The 20,796-nt window shown below is 32.4% G+C and overlaps 3 protein-coding genes across 3 annotated transcripts; all 3 read left to right on the top strand.

Moving 5' to 3' along the window:
- Positions 1-236: 236 nt before the first annotated feature.
- On the top strand, positions 237-2,347 carry LOC132736206 (uncharacterized). Its single transcript, XM_060723304.1, has 3 exons — positions 237-416; positions 981-1,362; positions 2,038-2,347. The coding sequence occupies exons 1-3, from the start codon at positions 347-349 to the stop codon at positions 2,159-2,161; spliced, it is 576 nt and encodes a 191-aa protein (XP_060579287.1). The 5' UTR covers positions 237-346; the 3' UTR covers positions 2,162-2,347.
- Positions 2,348-6,567: 4,220 nt separating this feature from the next.
- Positions 6,568-11,550, top strand: LOC132736215 (uncharacterized). The gene is made up of 5 exons (XM_060723315.1): positions 6,568-6,829; positions 7,383-7,510; positions 7,847-7,933; positions 8,590-8,679; positions 11,443-11,550. The coding sequence occupies exons 1-5, from the start codon at positions 6,781-6,783 to the stop codon at positions 11,548-11,550; spliced, it is 462 nt and encodes a 153-aa protein (XP_060579298.1). The 5' UTR covers positions 6,568-6,780.
- Positions 11,380-15,668, top strand: LOC132736210 (uncharacterized). Its single transcript, XM_060723306.1, has 4 exons — positions 11,380-11,523; positions 12,891-13,098; positions 14,447-14,593; positions 15,478-15,668. Exons 2-4 carry the CDS (start codon positions 12,900-12,902, stop codon positions 15,666-15,668), a joined length of 537 nt encoding a protein of 178 aa, XP_060579289.1. The 5' UTR covers positions 11,380-11,523; positions 12,891-12,899.
- The last annotated feature ends 5,128 nt before the right edge of the window (positions 15,669-20,796 follow it).

The following is a 20,796-nucleotide window of genomic DNA, read 5'->3' as shown; positions in this document are numbered from 1 at the left end:
TTTTCTTAGCGATTGGCTTAATAGATGAAAATTGGTTATTTCGTCACCAAGACTGCTAGACAATTTATATTATAATGCAACACTTATTTCTTTAATAATTGCTTACTTTGACTTAGAAAATTTGATTAAAGTAATAGTAAAACAAAAATGAAATTAAAGCACCAATATACTGGTCATCACAGACAATTGTATATTTCACTTATGAAGTTATGTTTAAATAAAAATACATGTTAACACAGATATAGAAAAACTTCAGTCACGCATAAATACAATTGAGGAAAGGCTCAAAACAAGAGATGAAAGTCATTTAAGTAATGATCTGAAGGTACTGGTTGACAGGTTTGACATGGTGGAACGTAAATTTCAAGACGAGACCGGTAATTTAAAACTTCTTCAAAATGGACCAACAGTCTCTGGTAATTCAAACATATGATGTGTTATTTATAAGTGTTTTTAGTGTATAAAGTTATATATTTCAGCAGATCTTTGGATTACGAAAAAAATATTGTTTATAGCATAATTAAAATAGCTACAGAAAACAAAAATAAAAAGAAACGTGACTGTATACATGTATTTCATGAAATAAAATGAGCGGAACATGCAACAAATAATCGGTAAACCAACAAGTATTAGGAGGGGAATTATCTTTTTTCCGGAATGATTTATTCTGATTTGTTGTACAACATGTGTGTTAAAAAAAAAACAATAAATTTCTGTTACAACTTATTCGAGAAATTACTATAATGTTATGAAAACAATGTTGTTTTTTTATTTATTTTTCTAATAAATTTTTTCATTACAAAAATCATTATATAAATAAATGTTAAAAAACTCATGTTTGCCCTTTTTCTAAAGAAAATACATACGTTTCTGAACCATAATGTGCCTTTTTCATCCAAAAAACTGTCATATTTCATTGCATAATGTTTACAACAATACTACTACAAAAATATTTATTATACCTTTTGTTATCGACACAGCAACGAGTAAATCCAAATCAAAGACTAAATCAGAACCTTATGATAAAGATAAAACTGCCGATCAAAAACATGATGACACCAATAGAAAGAAGAATCTAATAAATCACGATGAAGGCGACCCACTAACAGCAGATCCAAAGGGTCAAGGTCTACATAAACATACCAATAGTTTTAAGTCTAAGTCAGCACCGCCTGAGGGTGATAATGCATTTAACAGAATGACAACCGCAGAGAAAAACGATGCTACAAAGACTAAAGAAAAACAAAAATTAAACGATGATAAAAAGTTTAAAGAAAACAGTTTGAGGAACATGGAAAGTAGATCTGGACTTTATAACAACCGAAGCAACGCTGGAGAAGGAAATAAAGGAAATAGAAAAAGGTAATAATTGATATAATTTCCCATTTCGTGTACATTATCAATGTAACAACTGATATAATTATAAATGAGTGTTAATCAATTTAAAATAGTTAGTAAATAGGTTATACTTAAATGAAAAAGTTGAAAATAAATAGATTGAAAATGACATTATGCCCATCCAAAAGTAAATGGTTAGTGAACAGGCAAAAAAAAATGAAAATAAACTTGACATTTTGCCATAATTTTGCCAATATTTTAATATGAAAAAAAAAATCAATAATCCAAGTGACCAATGAACATTTCTAAAAATATCGTTCAGAATATAACGGAAACGCTCAGTTCTTAATTCTCAATAATTAAAAAGTGTTAATAATTTAGATAGTTTTTAAATTGTATCATAACTATTTTTAATTATCTTTTGTCATTATTGATCAATACCATTATAATTTCCAGTCTTTTGAAATATATGACAAATTCATCTTTAAAAATTTATGACAAATTCAATTCAATATGACAGCGTATAAAATGGACATCGTGTCACGTAATTAACGCCATTAGCATGATGCTTGTCAGCTTAAGTTCTAAATTCAGAAGATTCAGATTTTTAAAAAAAAATTTTTTTTGCAAATTTTACAAATGTAAGTTTCTTAATTTGTATAAGGTGATATTTTTCAATCACTTCTTTATCAATTGCAGCAATGTTCCGTTAAAGAAGCCAAACTTCATGGTACCTAAACAGTCAGGTATTATATTTGTCTTATGTCTAAATCGTAATTTCTTGAAGTCATATTTATTAATGTGGCATTCACAATTTGACTAAAGTTATGACCTACTTATTTCTTAAATGCAGAGCGTTATTTAGAGCTGATTTTAATTAGATTGGTGGCATTCACTAACACAAACTTTTGTTATTGAAACAAATCAAGTATTAGACAATTATGGTGGTGTTCCAGGAAAATGATTTATACTTCATTTAAATGTAGCGGCGTCTCCTTCTTCTGGTATTTCATATTTGCATTTATATCTTATGTATTTACGATGTGTATAAGGTCCATTTTGCTCAAATTTTGAATATGTAAATTAATAATTGTTTGTGAAGTTATATAACTAACAACAAAATAGAAATTGGTTTGAAAATCATATCATAACAGTCATACTTCATGACATTTTTTAAGAATAGCCGGCATTTTTAAAGGTTTTCTTTTCCGTTATTACACTTTCAACAATACATTATGATACACTTTGTCATCCAAATTTCAATCTAGTTAATTTCTTTGTCAAGCACGCAATTTAGCATGCATTGTTTTCCTGTAGTGCTGAACGAATAATTCACAAATGTGTGCCCAATTCGTATGAACTTGTCACACACGTGTGAGGAATTAGAGCGATTTTTTCACACATGTGACGAATTCGTTTTTGTGAATATTGAGGTTCAACATAGCTTTATATAACATTTTAGTGATAATTAAAAATCATATAGTTCCATATAACATTTTAATGGTAATTCAAAATCATATAGTTTCATATGGAACATTTTAGTGCGGCTGATAAAACAAGAAGCGAGGCTGGTTTTTGACAGTGAGAGACACTGGCGATCAGTGGCCCAAGATGAACTTGATAACTGTAAGTGTAATTTTAGTGTAATATTTTTAACTACTTATAATGATGATAACCATTGCATACATGTATATTTAAAGAAACTCCACTGAGGTCCAAACGCCAAAAACATAAAATTTGAATTTCTTACATTGATCAGCCGGGGCACTTAAAACAGACAGATATGCAAAAGAAAATAAAGAAATATACTCAGAAAAAAATGAAAAATGGTATTTTGTGTTATATTTTGCAACCGACTTGGGTCAATCTTGGGTCAGTTTTCACACTTTGTATAATTGTTCTGGAAAAAAAGAGTGAGCGAATGATCTGAATATTTTGCAAACAAGTTATTGGTCTAGACCTACATTAAATGTAATATTAATCCCGAAAAATTATTTCCAGTTCCGACATGTCATAAAACAACCCAGTGGAGTCCCTTTAATATATATCAACATAGAACTGGCCATGTATTATAACATATTGTTGAAGTATATATACACACATGTGCAATCTATATAAAACTGTTTACGTACATAATATTAATTAATACAGTTTGTTTACATACATGCGAATACTGTCTGTTAACGAACATATTATTACAATATATTTACGTTCTTGTGATTGCAATTTATTTAGTACATCTGATTACAGTGATTATCATAGTTTCATTCCGTACATACAATTCGAGTTGATTACATGCTCAAGATTATAGTTTGTTGGTAATTTTCAGATCGTTGCCGTTATATGCTTCTTGAAGATGTATTCAGTATTTCCCTGGAATAATCTAAAAGTAGGGCCCGCCTCAGAGGATGGACGATGCTCGAAGTTTAAAAACCGACTTTTTGACAGGTGTTTCTAAATTGAAACGGCAGCCCAAACGTAAAGCTAAAAATCGAAAAACATGTAATCCAGGGTTTTTCGTTGCATATATTTAGTAGACGAGGGGTTGACATGATTGCTAAAGCGTTTGAACGCTAATGTATGCACTTATATGAGAATCAATATTTAGATGCGTTTAGAAATAGAAGGAGCATCGAAACACCATACTATGTGAGTTGTACGATGGGGCATAGCCCCGAGTATAGACCTTTTTATAATACGATTTTCCATAGCAACGAATGTTGCATTTCGCGCATGCGCATTTTGCGTAGGGCAAAACGCAATAACGATGTCTACAGTTAATTAAACTTTAAGGCTTTAATAGATGCAATTTCATGTTATGTCATAGCCCCGAGTATAAATCAGATTGCAGAGTGTTTTGATGTTCTATCTCTTTTGTATCAAAGACAAAAATAATAACACTTTTCTTAATATTAAACCCCAGAGAAAAGTTACCATAGTACGAGCATATGAATATGACTTCTCTATCATTATCTCTTTCCCGTTAACCCCAGAAAAAATGAGCGAATGAATGAGCATGTTTTAAACAGACAGTGAGTGGGGGTAACTAATACCTACACTCCAGTTAATTAACACACTGTGCATGTATTGGTATACGATTTAACTCTTACACGTTTTCAATTGTTAAGTCTCCAAACTAAGATACAAGATTCGACCATGCACATGGTACCTTATGTGTGCCATTAAATGGCAAGGACGTACGTATGCGTGAATCGAAATATAAGTAACTAAATATCTTAAAATAAACCAATATACTATTTCTGTGAAAACTTGTCTCATGGCACATGTTTGTCGTGTGCGTATATATCCATTTATTAAATCTAATCATAGTTGAAAATATATATTTATTTCATATGTTTCATTTACGCATAAGGAGGTATATATGAAAAATAATGCTTTACAGTTGAATTTTTACATCATTTCAGGTCTTAAAGATATGTCAAAGTCTCATTCGAGAGATCTATACACCGAACATGTAGCTTTGGTAACATTCGGGCACCAGACGAAAATTCAAGTTGGATACACAGCTGATTACAGAGATATTGAGAAAGACCTTGGTATAGTGGCTTATTGTTACCCCAATTTTACAGTAATTTAAAGTATAGTATAGTATAGTATAGTATAGTATAGTATAGTATAGTATAGTATAGTATAGTATAGTATAGTAATAGTATAGTATATAGTATAGTATAGTATAGTATAGTATAGTAAGTATAGTATAGTATAGTATAGTATAGTATAGTATAGTATAGTATAGTATAGTATAGTATAGTATAGTATAGTATAGTATAGTATAGTATAGTATAGTTATAGTATAGTATAGTATAGTATAGTATAGTATAGTATAGTATAGTATAGTATAGTATAGTATAGTATAGTATAGTATAGTATAGTTTCCTCAAATATAGTCATATGCAAATTACTGATCTATTTTTGCTTCTGTTGCATTTTTGGCAATTACTACTATTTTAGTGATTTAGTATTTCGTATGGAAGTCAAAATACTACTTATAACAAATAATTTCACTTTCAGTAATATTTTCTGCTGGTGAAATGCATCTAACATGTTCTAAATCCGTTGTTTAAACATTATATAACTCGTGTTTACCCTTTCTAAAGAATGAAAAATATATTCCTTTCTGAGGCGTGATTGGCCTTTAAGTATATCAATGGTAGTCGACACAAAGTTTTAAGCCTCATCATTTTAAATGACGTAATTTTGTTTTTGTTATATAATTTATAGGACTTACATTTAAATTGTATAAGTTGAATCATAATATTTTGTTTGTCTATTTTTTTTCCAGTTTCGTTTATTTGATCGGGTTTTTGTATTTTCTGATCGCAGATCAGGAAATACAATGCTGACATTCAATCTCTGGCACAGCGCTTCACGACAAACCTAACAACAATTAGTTCTAAAAACAGCTTAAAACTAGCGATGTAAAAGAAAGAAATATTCTAATTTTGTTACAAATATCCAACAAATAACAACGCATTCAAAGTTTAAAAGTAGCGTTGGCTTATAGAATTGTCAATAAATGCACAATCACAAATTACGCGGATGAATATCATTTTAATCAATGGAAATGCTATTTTCAGCGATGTCGATTACCGAATACTTCAGAGCGTATTACACAACTAAATCTGACTGTCGAGTAGTGGAGTATATTCATGTCGGACTGTTTTCGCGAGACTTTCGCTAAATTATTTACATCAGTGTTAAACAACAGGTTTATCGTGAACAAAATACGTCAAATTAATAAGGATTACAAACCCTAAATGGAATTTCTAAATTAAGAATTATTTGATTTTATTCATAACTTCCACGTTGCGCTCGTTTTGGGTGTGAGAGGTCTGGGGTTCAAATCCCAGTCGAGGCATCTATTTTTTTTATATATTCTTTAAGTGTCTTTTTAAGGAAGTAGTCACGATATGCAAGGATAAAATGTGGCTGTCATAAAAAAATGAACATAAATAAGTTTTTGATGCAACTCTAGTCATGCAAAATTCTGTATGTATCAAACTAAAACTGTTATAGTAAAAATTTAAATGCAGTCGCTGCATCTCGGTGTCCTGCAAGATGAATTATAGTATAAAAAAATAAACGTATACAGGAAAATACATACAGATATACAGTACGCTTTAGATTGCAAAGATCAGATAATACCACTGACAGAGCTTGCAGCCCTTTGATTAATTTAACTCGGGGTTCAAGAAATTTAAATGTACAGATTTATGGCTTTTTTCATCTTTAGTAAATTTTTAATTACATAATCATGATATAGACGAAATAATAAAGATATTGGATTATTTGTCGGTGTACAAAAAATCAGGATTTAGACCGTATTTGTTTATTGAAAATAATAAATTTACGCCGATTTAAACAAAACATTCAAATTTAATTTTAATTTTAGATGAAACAAAGCTCGGAGGACCGACACAGATGTATGGTGGATGCCTTATGGCACTGGCAGCGGCGTGGTGTAGTAGACGTAAGTAAAAAAAGTTGTTAATATTTCAATATCATATTTTACACGAATTATATACATGTATTATATTCTAAATTCCTCTGGTGTTATATTTTAAATTCATCTGAAATATGATTTAAAAAGCGGTAATGATACAATTATCAATGTTTTCATATATGGTACTATTCAATATTTAACGTATGTTTGGAATTTAGTATCTGTTGATTGTTATATGTAAGAAACATTGTTGCCATAGGAAATCTTACAGTCCGACCTGACGAAGGGAATAAATGCCTGTATCATTCTCGACGTATAAAAAGTTCTGCCTCCGCCGGTGCTAGGAGGGAGGCATGGACGGTAACTTGCATATACCAACATCGTCCATGAACAGGCATAATTTAGTATTTTCAATTTTACTGTGCTGGTTGACCTTTTAATTTTGCATTAAATTTGTGATTTAGCAAAGGGAGTGCACCAATATAATATACTTTATTTTCTGTCAGAAGATCCACAGAAGTACCGGTATTAATCAAAATATATCATTCGAAAGTTAAATTCCAATTTCACAATTTTGCAGACCAGATACAACACCTCGATAATAGTTCTAATATATTTACGAAGATTATATTTGTCACGGATGGTCGACCAACAGAAGACGATTTGATAGCTGGACCTGATATTGCAGATTCGAGCAAAGTTGATGACGTAAATATAATAATGAATATAATTATCTCTATACATGTATGATTTCTTATTACTAGATCAGATAAGTAACAACTGGAAAAAAAACAAACTTTTGGACTGCCATGTTCTTTAAAATTCAACGATTTAAAGACCATCTTTAACTGCGCCCGGCGGATTTATTTTTCGATTTTGTGTTATACGCTCCTTTTTCAGATTACAAACACACTATGCGTGGTAACTTGTTTGATAAGCAAGAATAATGTCTACCGTATAAAACCTCTTTCAATAGCTGTTCTGTTAATATTATTACTATCTGAGAAAAAAATCCAATCATGGATTGTTCATTTTATTTTTTAGACGAAAGCAAAGATATTACAAGAAATGGAAAGACTAAGGAAAACTCATATGGATTTGTTTTTTGTACCAGTTGGTAATTCAGATGTGGTACGTATCAGCCTGTCATTTTACCTCCCTTTGGCTAGTATTACGTAACCGTTGTACAAAGTTGTCCCGTACTATATCTCGGGGTCGTTGTCTAGTTGTGTAGTCTTTGTATGTGTGTATTCTATTTTAAATGAGGGACTATCAGTCCATTGAGGCACAAACAGTTGTCGAGTACGAGTTCATTTTGCTTAGCTATAAATCTTCGGCCGATGTCCTGTGCCTTCTCTACGACGTGCACGTATCGAGGGGAAGAGAGAAAGTGTTTATTCTTTCTTTTCCATGACATGCACGTGCCGAGGGAAGAGATAAAGGTTTTAGTCTTTCGGGACTTATGACGATTAAATATTTGTTAAACCCTTGAAATGGGCATGAGAGATTTTCCACTTATCCATAACACTTATCAGCAAACCCAATCTAACCGAGTCTGCATTTTATTGTAAATGTGTTGTTTTCATTTTCTTTTTCCCGGGGGATATCCCATTTCAAACAGTATCATTTAGTAGAATTGATTGTGTTTCGATATTCTCATGAGACAAATGACGTCAAATATGACAATTGTTTGACTTTAACGTCCTTATATTGACAAAAAGCTATAACTCTTCATTGAATTGATGAAAAGTCCAGACAGTAATATGTATGATATTTGTGGAATTTAGGATTTTCACAAGACAATGGCGGCAATTTCAGACGGTGCGGTACTTGACTGCAGACAAGGAAGAAGGTTGGCGAGAAGACAATATTTAACCGTATGTATTTAAAGATATTGATGAATATTGTGTAACATGTAATTATATGCCCAGTAAAATATATTCTTGTATATCAAACTGGTATTTCCGTTAGTTTTACCCATGCTGGGATGAGTTGTGTGTTGTACAATGGCACGCTTTAGATGACGATATTTTACCGTTATGATTGAAATAATTCATTCCGCTGAGAGAAAATAGTTCCGGGTGAAATGACAAATTTCCATGAACAATTATTTTATTAACGTAGTAACGTAAAGAATTTAAAATATAATGCAATATTGTAGAATATGCAAGAAAAGTACCTGATACATTTGTATATGTTTGCGGTTCGGATCGTAATATCCGTCCCTAGGGAACCCGCCAATTGGGCGGTAACGAGGCTTTCCGCAACATATGACAGATATTATTAAACTGTTATGATTGCTAAAATCTTACAATTACAACTAAACTTTTCGGTGGTCATCAGTACCTTTCAGGATCATTGATCCTAGCACTTTTAAGTGTTTAAAAATGAGTACCGCTAAGGCGTGAGGGATATGTTGCACTTAATCATTATTCCCTCATGTACAGACTCACGCAAACCGGATCTGCAATTTTCATGTAATCTTGACGTGATTAATGGTTCCCAGGGATCACATTTTGTCCGGATTTCATTCACCACTATCGCCCATGCCATGCTCATTAATACTGAACCTGCAACAACTTTTTAGCTCACCTGAGCTTGCTTAGGGTGAGCTTTTAGGATCATTGAATGTCCGTCGTCCGTCGTCTGTCGTCCGTCGTCCATCCACACTTGTTCGTTAACACTCTAGCGGTCACATTTTTGCCTCAATCATCATCAAACTTTGTCAGGATGCTTATCTAGTTGATAGCTCGAATGAATTTGAACATGGATCATCTCTGATGAAAAACTAGGTCACAGGAGCTAAAAATAGAAAAACCTTGTTCACACTCTAGCTGTCACAGTTTTGCCTCAATCATCATCAAACTTGGTCAGCATTCTTCTGTAGTTGATAGCTCGGATGAGTATGAACATGGGTCATCTCGGATGAAAAACTAGGTCACCGGAGCTAAAAATAGAAAAACCTTGTTAACACTCTAGCGGTCACATTTTTGCCTCAATCATCATCAAACTTTGTCAGGACACTTTTCTAGGAAATAGCTCGAATGAGTTCGAACATAGGTCATCTCGGATGAAAAACTAGGTCACAGGAGCTAAAAATAGAAAAACCTTGTTAACACTCTAGCGGTCACATTTTTGAATCAATCATCATCAAACTTAGTCAGGATGCTTGTCTAGGTGTTAGCTCCAATGACTTTGAAACATGGGTCATCTCGGATGAAAAACTAGGTCACCGGAGCTAAAAATAGAAAAACATTGTTAACACCCTAGTAATCACGTTTTTGCCTCAATCATCATCAAACTTGCTCAGGATGCTTGTGTAGGTGATAGCTCACATGAATTCGAACATGGGTCATCCCGAATGAATAACTAGGTTACCGGAGCTAAAAATAGAAAAACCTTGTTAACACTCTAGCGGTCACATTTTTGCCTCAATCATCATCAAACTTGTTCAAGATGCGTGTCTAGGTGTTAGCTCCAATGAGTTCGAAACATGGGTCATCTCGGATGAAAAACTAGGTCACCGGAGCTAAACATAGAAAAACTTTGTTAACACTCTAGTGATCACGTTTTTGCCTCAATCATCATCAAACTTGGTCAGGATGCTTGTGTAGGTGATAGCTCACATGAATTCGAACATGGGTCATCCCGAATGAATAACTAGGTTACCGGAGCTAAACATAGAAAAACCTTGTTAACACTCTAGCGGTCACATTTTTGACTCAATCATCATCAAACTTGGTCAGGATGCTTGTCTAGGTAAAATCTTGAATCATTTTGAACATCGGTCATCTCGGATGAAAAACTAGGTCACAGGAGCTAAAAATACAAAAACCTTGTTAACACTCTAGAGGTCACATTTTTGACTCAAGTGTCATCAAACTTGGTCAGGATGCTTGTCTAGGTAATTGCAAGAATTAGTTCGAACATGGGTCATCTCGATGAAAAACTAGGTCACAGGAGCTAAAAATAGAAAAACCTTGTTAACACTCCAATGGTCACATTTCTGACTCAATTGTCATCAAACTTGGTCGGGATGCTTGTCTTGGTAATTGCTCGGATGAGTTCGAACATGGATCATCTCGAATAGAAAACTAGGTCACAGGAGCTAAAAATAGAAAAATCTTGTTAACACTCTAGTGGCTACTTTTGTGATCCAAATATCCTGTTAATTGGTCTGAAAGTTTGTTTTGATGCTTGTCTAGGTCATTGCTCGGATGAGTTCGAACATGGGTCATCTCGATGAAAAACTAGGTCACATGAGCTAAAAATAGAAACATCTTGTTAACACTCTAGTGGCTACTGTTTTGACTCACCTGTCATGAAACTTGGTCATAATGCTTGTCTAGGTAATTGTTCGGATGAGTTTGATGGGTCAGGTGAGCGATCTAGGGCCATCATGGCCCTCTTGTTTATTACTTTGCGGTGTTGTACGACCTCAAGGGTAACAATGTTTTGCCATTTCAATGTTATCCGGCAGCGTTTCTTACATACCGCTTTTCCTTGTTACTCTTTTACTCATATATTACTATTATCATTTTTTGATTTTTGATCATTATTCATAATTGAGATACTAACTGATTTTTTAAAACGTATTTGAAGATCATTTTTGTCGTGACTCAATTATTTTTAAATTTCAGACACGCTTGCTAGATCCATTAGGCCTTATTGCTGGCACGCAGACACGTGGTTCTGATTATGACCTTTCCAGCGAAGATAAGGTAATTATCAATACAACAGACACCTAGACTCTGTTGGAACCGTTTAGACACATTAATACCGTTATTGTTTGCATATTAATGTTTTTATATGATACTTTTTGATGTTCATGTAATGTCCAATCTTACTGGCGTTCCAGTTATGCAAACATTACATTCGGCATTTGAATATTCGATCCGACTTCGGTTAAGTTCGTCATCTTTACGAAGAGAGTTTTAAAGTTCAATATATTATAGCCATTTAGAATGTCTAAATCTTTAACATGTTTGATATGGTAGGACATATAACGACTACCGTCGGCAAAGCTATTTTTCGAACATTCTATGGTAAAGCTGCATGTCCCGAGATGCGCCAAAATAATTCATTGGTAAAGTCTGTCACCTTTACGAAGATTCTTTTGAAATTCAATATACTACAGCCAATCCCATTAAGAATGTCTAAATCTTTAACACGTTTGATATGGTAGGACATATGACGACTACCATCTGTAAAGCTATTTTTTAAAGCTGCATAATCCCAGATGTTTCAAAATAATTCAAGAAAATTAAACTTGAGAAAAATGTTCCAAGGTTTTAATAAAAGTGAAAAGGATTCAATATTAATGACTGATGTTACAGTATTTATTACCATCTTTCTGCTGCTTGACTAACACAGTAAAGGCTATTGTTGCATATTTTGTGCTCCTTTTGGCCGCTACCAATGTGTAAATTACTGTCTTTGTTCCCTTCATAATATTTTACTTTTACACGCCAATGTTTTTTCTCTATGAATCGGTAAATATCGACTAATGTCTGGCGTCTGGCGATATCGTAATAAAACGCCGGAGATACTTTCGCCCGCTGTCTGCAGGTCTATTTCTAGTGGCGTGAGAGTGTGTTTTCTACTGTGACATCAGAATTTGAGGATACCAATATGGCGGCTCGTTTAAATGTTAAAAGAATTATCCTTTCCAAAAATGCTATTACTAGCCGTTCAGCCGAGTATTCGAAAAACATTTCATCATATAGACTCATTCCTGAACAATAGAGTAAATGTTTTTTTCTGTATGAAAAATACTCCGAATACGCTTTACCCCGCAGGAGCCTACCACACTGGTTTCGAGCTTCGTGTATGAAGTTAGTATTACAATTCAAAACATAGGTAACCCGTCAAAAACGTGGCAGATAGCGTGCCCCGTAGGCGCCCCGTTTTTGAGATCTTTTGTCGGCCATTTTTAATCATGTGATATTAAATTCCCCATTCTGATTGGCTTAGAGCAGGCGGTGTACCGGTAGAAATGGTCAAATTGTGTTATTCGTATATGTCGCCACTAAAGTATGGAAGAATGTAAAAGGCTTTAGTAAAACAATTATATATTCATTTTCTATAGGAAGATCTGATGAATATACAGAAAAGTGCCAAACGACATTATGATGAAAATGCCAGAACATCAAATAGGCCCGACAGAGATACTTATCACGAATCCAAAAGCAAGACATTGCCTCCGATTGGCAGCCGAGTACGGAGAGGTCCGGACTGGCATTATAGACAGCAAGATAGCAATGGCCCTGGAACGGTCATAGGGCATGCTGATAACGGTAAGTCAAACAGATCAGTTCTACATTGTTCTGAAGGAACTGAAAATAATTTTTTTCGAGGTTTAATATTCGATTTGATGTAGGTCTAGACCAAAAGCGTGTGTGCAAAATTTCAGATCATTTGCTCCAAAATAATAAATCTAATTGTGCCAAATTACCCAAAATTGAAAAGCGTTGGAACGGTTTTGTTTTCCAGTTGATCTATGTAAGAAATTCAAATTATATGTTTTTAGACTTTTTGACGGAAGTGGAGTGCCTTTAATATAACCCCTTATAACTAAAATCATGCACGGAGGGGCACTTTAGGTCTTTATCTATCAGTAAAGTTTGAAAGTCGCCACATGACCTTTAGTGTGTTGGTGGACGTAAACCCCAACTACAAAAATTAAAAGTATAAAAGTATTAAATAGTATAAAAGCATTTTATTGCTTTTGATTTTTAGACTAGTTTTTGTTTGACTGTTCGGTTACGGTGCACCGACACAGTAAAAATGAATGGGTCATATTGAGCCGAAAAAGTAAAGATGATTTTGGCAAATCTCAGGAGTTACAAACTTTAAAACAACACAATGGGTCAAAACCACCTCATCTGCGGTAGCTAAGAGATGCATAGACTCCAGTTCTTCAAACCCGTTTAGTCACCTCTTATTGTACTCTCCTGCGCATCGGTCGAATGTTTCAATAAGCGTGAGTGCATTCAGTAAGCTGCGAAGGGAGCGTACTCTTATGGTCACGCAGGGATAAACAGTGACTGCTTTTCTTAAGCCTCAACAATTAAAGGTGACCCCTCAGCCATAAGGGGAATATAGACTTTTAAAGCGGGCCCGGGCTTTGACTTGCCCGGCTATAGACTACATGTGTATATTTAAAAGAAAATCAAATAAAAACAATTAAAGAATACATAAAATTCTATACCTATCAATGAAATTTTCAGTGTCAGTTCTAGTCGGGCGGCGCCATTTTCAATGTTATTCAATGATAATACGCGGGATATTCCGGTAACAGACAATCGCAACTTTTCGGATAAATAATACTCAGTATTCCGAGTGAAAACGGAAGCGGTTTATATAATACCGAATGACACTTTTAATACGGAAAAATTAACTTTTTAACAGACTTCCCCGTTCATAGGCTTTGCCTAATTTCATATTTCACTATTGAGGGCAAGGGACATTTATAGAAAGGTTATCTTGACCAAACAATTTATAAATCAATTGACACTACCTGTCTCATATTTCATTTGCTTGCTATGTTCTCTATGCCTTTAGTCTGTAAATGCTACAAATATATAACATACTATAATATGAGTGATGTATCAATGCGCTTTGTTTTATTTCTTCCTATTAAAGATCAACAGCTTTGGATAGAATGGGATGCAGATGAAAACCAAAATGTTTATATGTATGGGCCTCTAGGATATGACGTACTTATTGTGGATGAACCCAGAAAACTTAAACCAGGGGAGAAAATAGCAGTTGGTTGTAAAGTAGTACCTGGTACATATCTTTATTATAACATTTTATAATACTGCCCGTTTGTAACGTCACTTTTCATTGGATAATCTTGACGTTTATAATACTGCCCGTTTGTAACGTCACTTTTCATTGGATAATCGTGACGTTTATTATAACATTTCATAATACTGCACGCTTTTCATTGGATAACCTTGACGTTTATTATTACATTTTATAATACTGTCCGTTTGTAACGTCACTTTTCATTGGATATTCTTGACGTTTATATAGTTTTATATACACGACTGCTGTCCATTTATATAGAAATCTCACTTTTTTCTCTAAAAAGGAAGTTTGCAGTATTATAAATTCGTTATAAATATGTCTGACAGGTTATATGGCAGAATATAAACGATTTTTTGCAATATAACCCTTACCTGGCGGCTCGGGTTATATTTACAAACAACCGTTTATATAGGGTCATATAACATGTCAACAATCTTTATAACTAATAATATACACGACTGCGGTCAATTTATGAAGACTTTTCCCTTTAAAGAATGAAGTTTGCAGTGTTATAAATTCGTTATAAAGTTTTTGGACAGATGATATTGCTGAATATAAACGGTTGTTTGTAATAAAAACTGTTTCTATAGGGCCATATAACCTGTCAAAATTTTTTATATCTAATGTTATAACTGTTGTTGTCAAATATTGTTTTGCGTATTTTTGGGTTGTGCAAATCCAGAAATTATAGAACTTGACTTATTAGATATACTATGAATCAAAAATGATTGGCTAAGAAGAAAATTAGAAAATATTTTTTATAATATGCTGTTTGGAACAAAATATTTACTTTTTGTTTGGAATAAAAATATTTGGTTATCACTTTTATTGCTATAACATTTTAAGTTAAATGTTTAAAGGAAAGGACTGGAAAAACACTGATGGCAACGTAAATCTGGGCGTGGTTATTAAAGTAAAGAGAAATAAAAAGAAGGCGAAGGTAAGACACAATAAGTTCGGTAGGAGCGGTAGCCTTGTGGCTAAGGTGTCTGCCTGTCAACCTAGGGATCATGGGCTCGAGCCCTATATGGGGCACGACCGTGTTTCCTAGTATTTGCTTGTTCCAGGACGTGGAATCGATAGTTATTCAGATAAACTACACTCTTTTTTTATAATCATGCTTAAATAAACAGAGTTTCCTATATTAGACACGATGTGTCGTATATTTTCTATAAGGTTTATATAGGTAACCCGGTTTTGTTTTCAGTTTGGGCTTAATATCCTTTTGCTTCTTATTGCTCCCGAAGGATCTTTTCCAGATTATTTTACTTGATATCTTATAAATGTATACAAAATACTGAGACATGTAATAATTAACTAATTGCGTGGACGGCAGTTTGCAATTACCATTACTGTCCATGAAAAGGCTCAATCAAACCGAGCCTGCAACATTTTCAATTTTGCCGTGTTTGGCTTTCTTTAGGGATTCTGGTTTCTCTTTTTATAGGGGAAAGACAAAATCAAACGATTGATAAAAACGTCTCCACATACAGGAATAAGAAGGAAAAAAAATATAAAATCCTTATATTTTTAAAGAAATCTAGATTAAAAGAATGCTTTACTTACAAAGTATATTTTATGCTTAACTTAGGACGTTCAATTTGTTTAAAATGTATTATTAGTAGGGAGGGAAAAATGGAAAAACGTGCAGTTTTTTTATATGATATAAAGATTAAAGTAAGACAGAGCGATAGGAAAGTTGGTTCTTTGTTTGTTTTTTTGATTTTTTAAAATCGACCGACCGGTATATGACTTTAATAAAAATTTTGATTTAGCTCACTTTTACGAAGATTTTTTTACTTTACGTTTTTTAAAAACTCAATTTTGGGCTATGACTCGAACAAAAAAAAAGATTTACTTTTTTAATTTGGAAAATTTGACTTTGCATCCTTTTCCTTTTTTTGGTCCCATCGACCCATGTAAAAATTCACTTTTTTTATGCTTTTGGTTTTTGGGAGCCGGTTTTTTAAATCAAAAGAATTTTTTAAAAAAATTAAAAAAATAAGTTACAAAGAAAAATGATAATATTAAAGATCGTTTTAATTAAAAAAAATAATTTTTTTTTCTTTTTAAAGGCCAGAAAACCGTTTTAATGAAATTTAAAAGCAAAAATTTTCGAGTTGAATTTGAAACTCCGCCCCATGACATAGAAATTTGCTTAAACAAAAAAATAAAAAAATAAAAACTCAAATAATTGAAAAAAGAAAAACATTAAAATATTAAGGGGGCTGTTTGGGTACTTGCGCGTTATTTGTCCGTTTAAAGTCTTTTTCGTCCTATTTTACGAACACCCTAACGGCATGTTTTATAGCGCTATCATGTACAAAATTTTCAGATTTTTTTATTAAAATAGTAAAAAGTTTAATTTTTCCCCCCTTTTTTACAGATATAAAATAAATATTTCAGGTTTTATAATTTTTCCAAATTTTTAAGTTTTAATGGTATGGTGAAAAAATCGTTGGGCGGGCAAAAGGAAGAAAAAAAGCCCGGGGACAGCTCCTGTTTTAAAAAATTTTTGGCCCCGTTCAAATGTTTTTCCTTTTTGTTGAAAAATTTTCATTGAAAGTGTTTTTACATTTTCTAAAATAATTGACAATACATAGGCAATATTTTTTGGGAAGAAAGGACTGGTTTTAATTCATTTGACATAGGTATCATATTTATATAATTCCCGATGGAAAAAAAACGAAACAAAACAAACAACAACAACAACAATAAAAAACTCACAAAAACTGCTTCAAAAGGAAAAAGCCATCTATTGAAGATATTCAGATCAAACAACAATAATAAAAACAACAACTTTATTCTTTTGATTGTAATAAAATTTTCTGACGACACAAGTTGCTTTAAAAATTACTTTTACAGTAAGGAGTCAGTTTTTATTGTGTGATTTAGCTTCTATCAGCATGTGAATTCAAATTATTTTGCGTTCATGGACTTTTGTAGCATTGTTAAAAATGGACAGTTTTGCTTGTTCTTAAATTCGTGGTGTCTGTTAATGCAGAAGTAAAACGCAAAAAAGTAATGTAAAGAATCATAAGTAGATGAAATTAAATTCTGTTGGATCCTAAATTCGTCGTTGATTGACCTTTCCACTCCCTCTCCAACCAGTAGTTTTCAAGTTATGCTCCGGGCAAGGAAAAGTAACAAAGGGTAGTTACTCTGTAATTAGTCAAAATGGAGGTATGGTTCTTGTGCACTGCACTTCCTCTCAATGTGCTTGACCATTGTATGAAGTTATATTGAATTCCAACTACTAATCTTCAAGTTTATAGTCCGGACAAAAGAAAGCAATGGAAAAAAATAACGAAGGGCAATAACTCTGTAATTACTTTAGATAGAGTTATGGTTCTTGTGAACTGCACTTTGCTTATAGTGCTTGACAATTGTATCCAGTTGTTCGAGTTGATAACCAGTAAGTGTCAAGTTATGCTACGGACAAGGAAAAATAACAAAGGGCAATAACTCTGTAATTAGTCAAGATGGAGTCAGTTTGGTTCTTGTGCACTGCACTTCCTCTCAATGTGCTTGACCATTGTATGAAGTTATACTGAATTCAAACCATTAGTCTTCAAGTTAAGCTCCGGACAAGAAAAATACAACGAACCGCTGGACCGACCGATCGTTTTTGGGGGTATAAAAATGATATTAATAATAAAAAAAATATTTAAAAACCAATATTTGTTTAAAAACCAAAGTACTTAAAAATATATTCTTTTTAAAAACCAAATTATAATTGGTTAAACCAAAGACAACGTATGTGAAAATGTTTTTTATTCTTTGTACCACGGATGAGGATGCAGAAATATAAGTCTATTTTAGACTTATACCAATTTTATAAAATTGGAAAAAGTAACTTCGAAAATTATCTTTTTAAAATGATAAAAATTTTTAGTTAAAATTCAATAGAAAAAACCACTCTGAACGAAAAAATTCTTAACATTTTATTACCTATTTTTTTAAATGAAACTTCGTTGAAGAACACAGATAGAAAAAGATGGTGCGTCTTTAAAGGTCCGGGAAAGGGGAAAAACAACCCTGTAAAATTTTTAGTACAGTTTTAAGCATAGGGTCAGCTACATATCGCATGCTGCAGACATACTAAAAAAAAATGGGTTAACATAAAATATGTCTTTTTGGGCAAGGTTCTGCAACATATATTTTTTAAATGAAAAATGCAAAGTTTGAAAAAAATCGGGGCAATGATTAATTTTAATTTAAAAAGTATAAATTAAAATCTAAAAATTTTCTTTTTCATACAAGCGAGTAATAAAAAGAGTATCCCACGGATCCAGAACACTAAAATTTTAAACTATATATTTTATCAAAGAATTTGTCCTTTTTTTAAATTTCTGAAAACCCTAGTTTCACAAAATTGCATGTTTTGCCAACCCCCGCCTCGTATTTTCGTAATAAAAATAAACCAAGAAGTAAACACTTTTTCACACTCATTTTTTATTATCTTCACACAAAATAAATAAATAATCAAAATGCAATTAAAATTCATAAAAAAAAACCCCTTACTTTCGGTTCTCAACGCATAGTTACTTCCTTTGCTCTTAATTTTTCTTCAAGGTACCCTCTCTCTCATTTTTTAAAAGATCGACTTATTAATAAAGTAATTAAATTTTTAAATTTTTTTTTAATGATTTTTCGTTTTAGAGCACGAGAAAAATGAATTATAATGTTTTCTTTTTTCCTCCACTACTTGTCCCCTTTATTTCCCGTTACTGGCCTTTAAGTTCTTATCATCACTTAATACATGTCAGTCTCTAGTTTCGCCCGCTTTTTTGGCTTTTCCGTTTTCGGAAAAAAATGAGTAGCAAAGATTAACAAGCATCAATGGATATGCCAGCCGTAGGGTATACGTACTTTTTTTCTTTGCGTTTTTTTTACAAATTCATCCCGATTTTGCACGCTCACCGCTGAGTACTGCAATCTCGCCAGGAAGTTAGGATTTTATACTCAGGTTCCTGCATAATGTGGCATCAATTTTCCTGCACCAGTAAATCTGGAAAATCGTTGTACATATATCCTCACTGTGTAGTGAAGTTTTAACTAGAAACTGATTTATATGTCCTAATTATAAGTTTTAATATCTTATTTAGAGAAATAAAATTGCTTTTTTTTAAAAAAAGAAAAGAAACCTAATTAACAGAAACAAAGCTAGAATAAGGTTATTTTATAATTATGAGTAAACATTCCTAATAATGGGAGTATGAACATGTATATAGGCTTTTTGTATCTACATTTTAGGACAATCAAAGTCCTACATGTAATAATGATTTTATAGCTCTAAATTAAAAGTGAGCAAGACCTTACTTAAAGTGCTTGTTGTTGTTATTGTGTTGTTAAAATGATAACATCTAAAACTCTCTTTGCAGTTTCTTCGGCCAGATTGAGCTGCCTTCGTTTGATACTGAGGTCAAGCTGCAGGTCATACTTGTGAACTTCCTAGACAAAATACCACTGTAAGTTCTCGTAAATAATGTAAGTTGTCTCTGCTGGAAAGCCTAAAATCATTACGCCTCCAAATTCATGCTAATTTTCATGAAAGTTTTTAAAATATACATGTATTTAATTGGAATTGGAAGTAACCAAAAAGGAAACAATTAACCCATTATTAGGGCCTTGCAAAATCACGAAAATCCCAAAAAGTGCAAAAATGCAAAATCCCCTTTAAAGAAACGCAAGTAAAATTTTTTTGAAAACTGAAAAAAACGGCAAAAATCGAATATTGAAAAATATTATTTGAACTTGAAACTTTTTTTTCCCTATACCTTAGACACTTTTTTAAAATTGTTTTTCTTGAAATTTTTGACCATCTGGGCTGAAGCTTAAATTGCACAACAATAGTTTTTTTTTATAATTTTTTTATAAAACATGTTATTTTAATATGGGGGTTATTTTTTTAATATTTTTTGATTATGAAAAATTTGTATTCATAAAACATCTGTTTATTAAAAGGGAATAATGGCATTGTTAAATTACTAATAATACTTAATAGTTTTTTTTCCTTAAATTAAAATTTACTGATATGTTTAAAAATTTAAAAAAAAAAATCCCTGTAAAAAATTAGATTTTAACCCTATTTAATTTTTTCTTTATTGGGAAAATGGATAAAAAAACTACCAATAATATTTATTCTTTTTCAAAATAAAGATCCCTGTTAAAAATTT

Source organism: Ruditapes philippinarum, unplaced genomic scaffold, assembly GCF_026571515.1.
Source record: "Ruditapes philippinarum isolate M1 unplaced genomic scaffold, ASM2657151v2 ctg8857_1_1_1_1, whole genome shotgun sequence".
Classification (NCBI taxonomy): domain Eukaryota; kingdom Metazoa; phylum Mollusca; class Bivalvia; order Venerida; family Veneridae; genus Ruditapes; species Ruditapes philippinarum.
The sequence above is the reverse complement of the archived record's forward strand: the minus strand, read 5'-3'. Positions and strand labels throughout refer to the sequence as shown.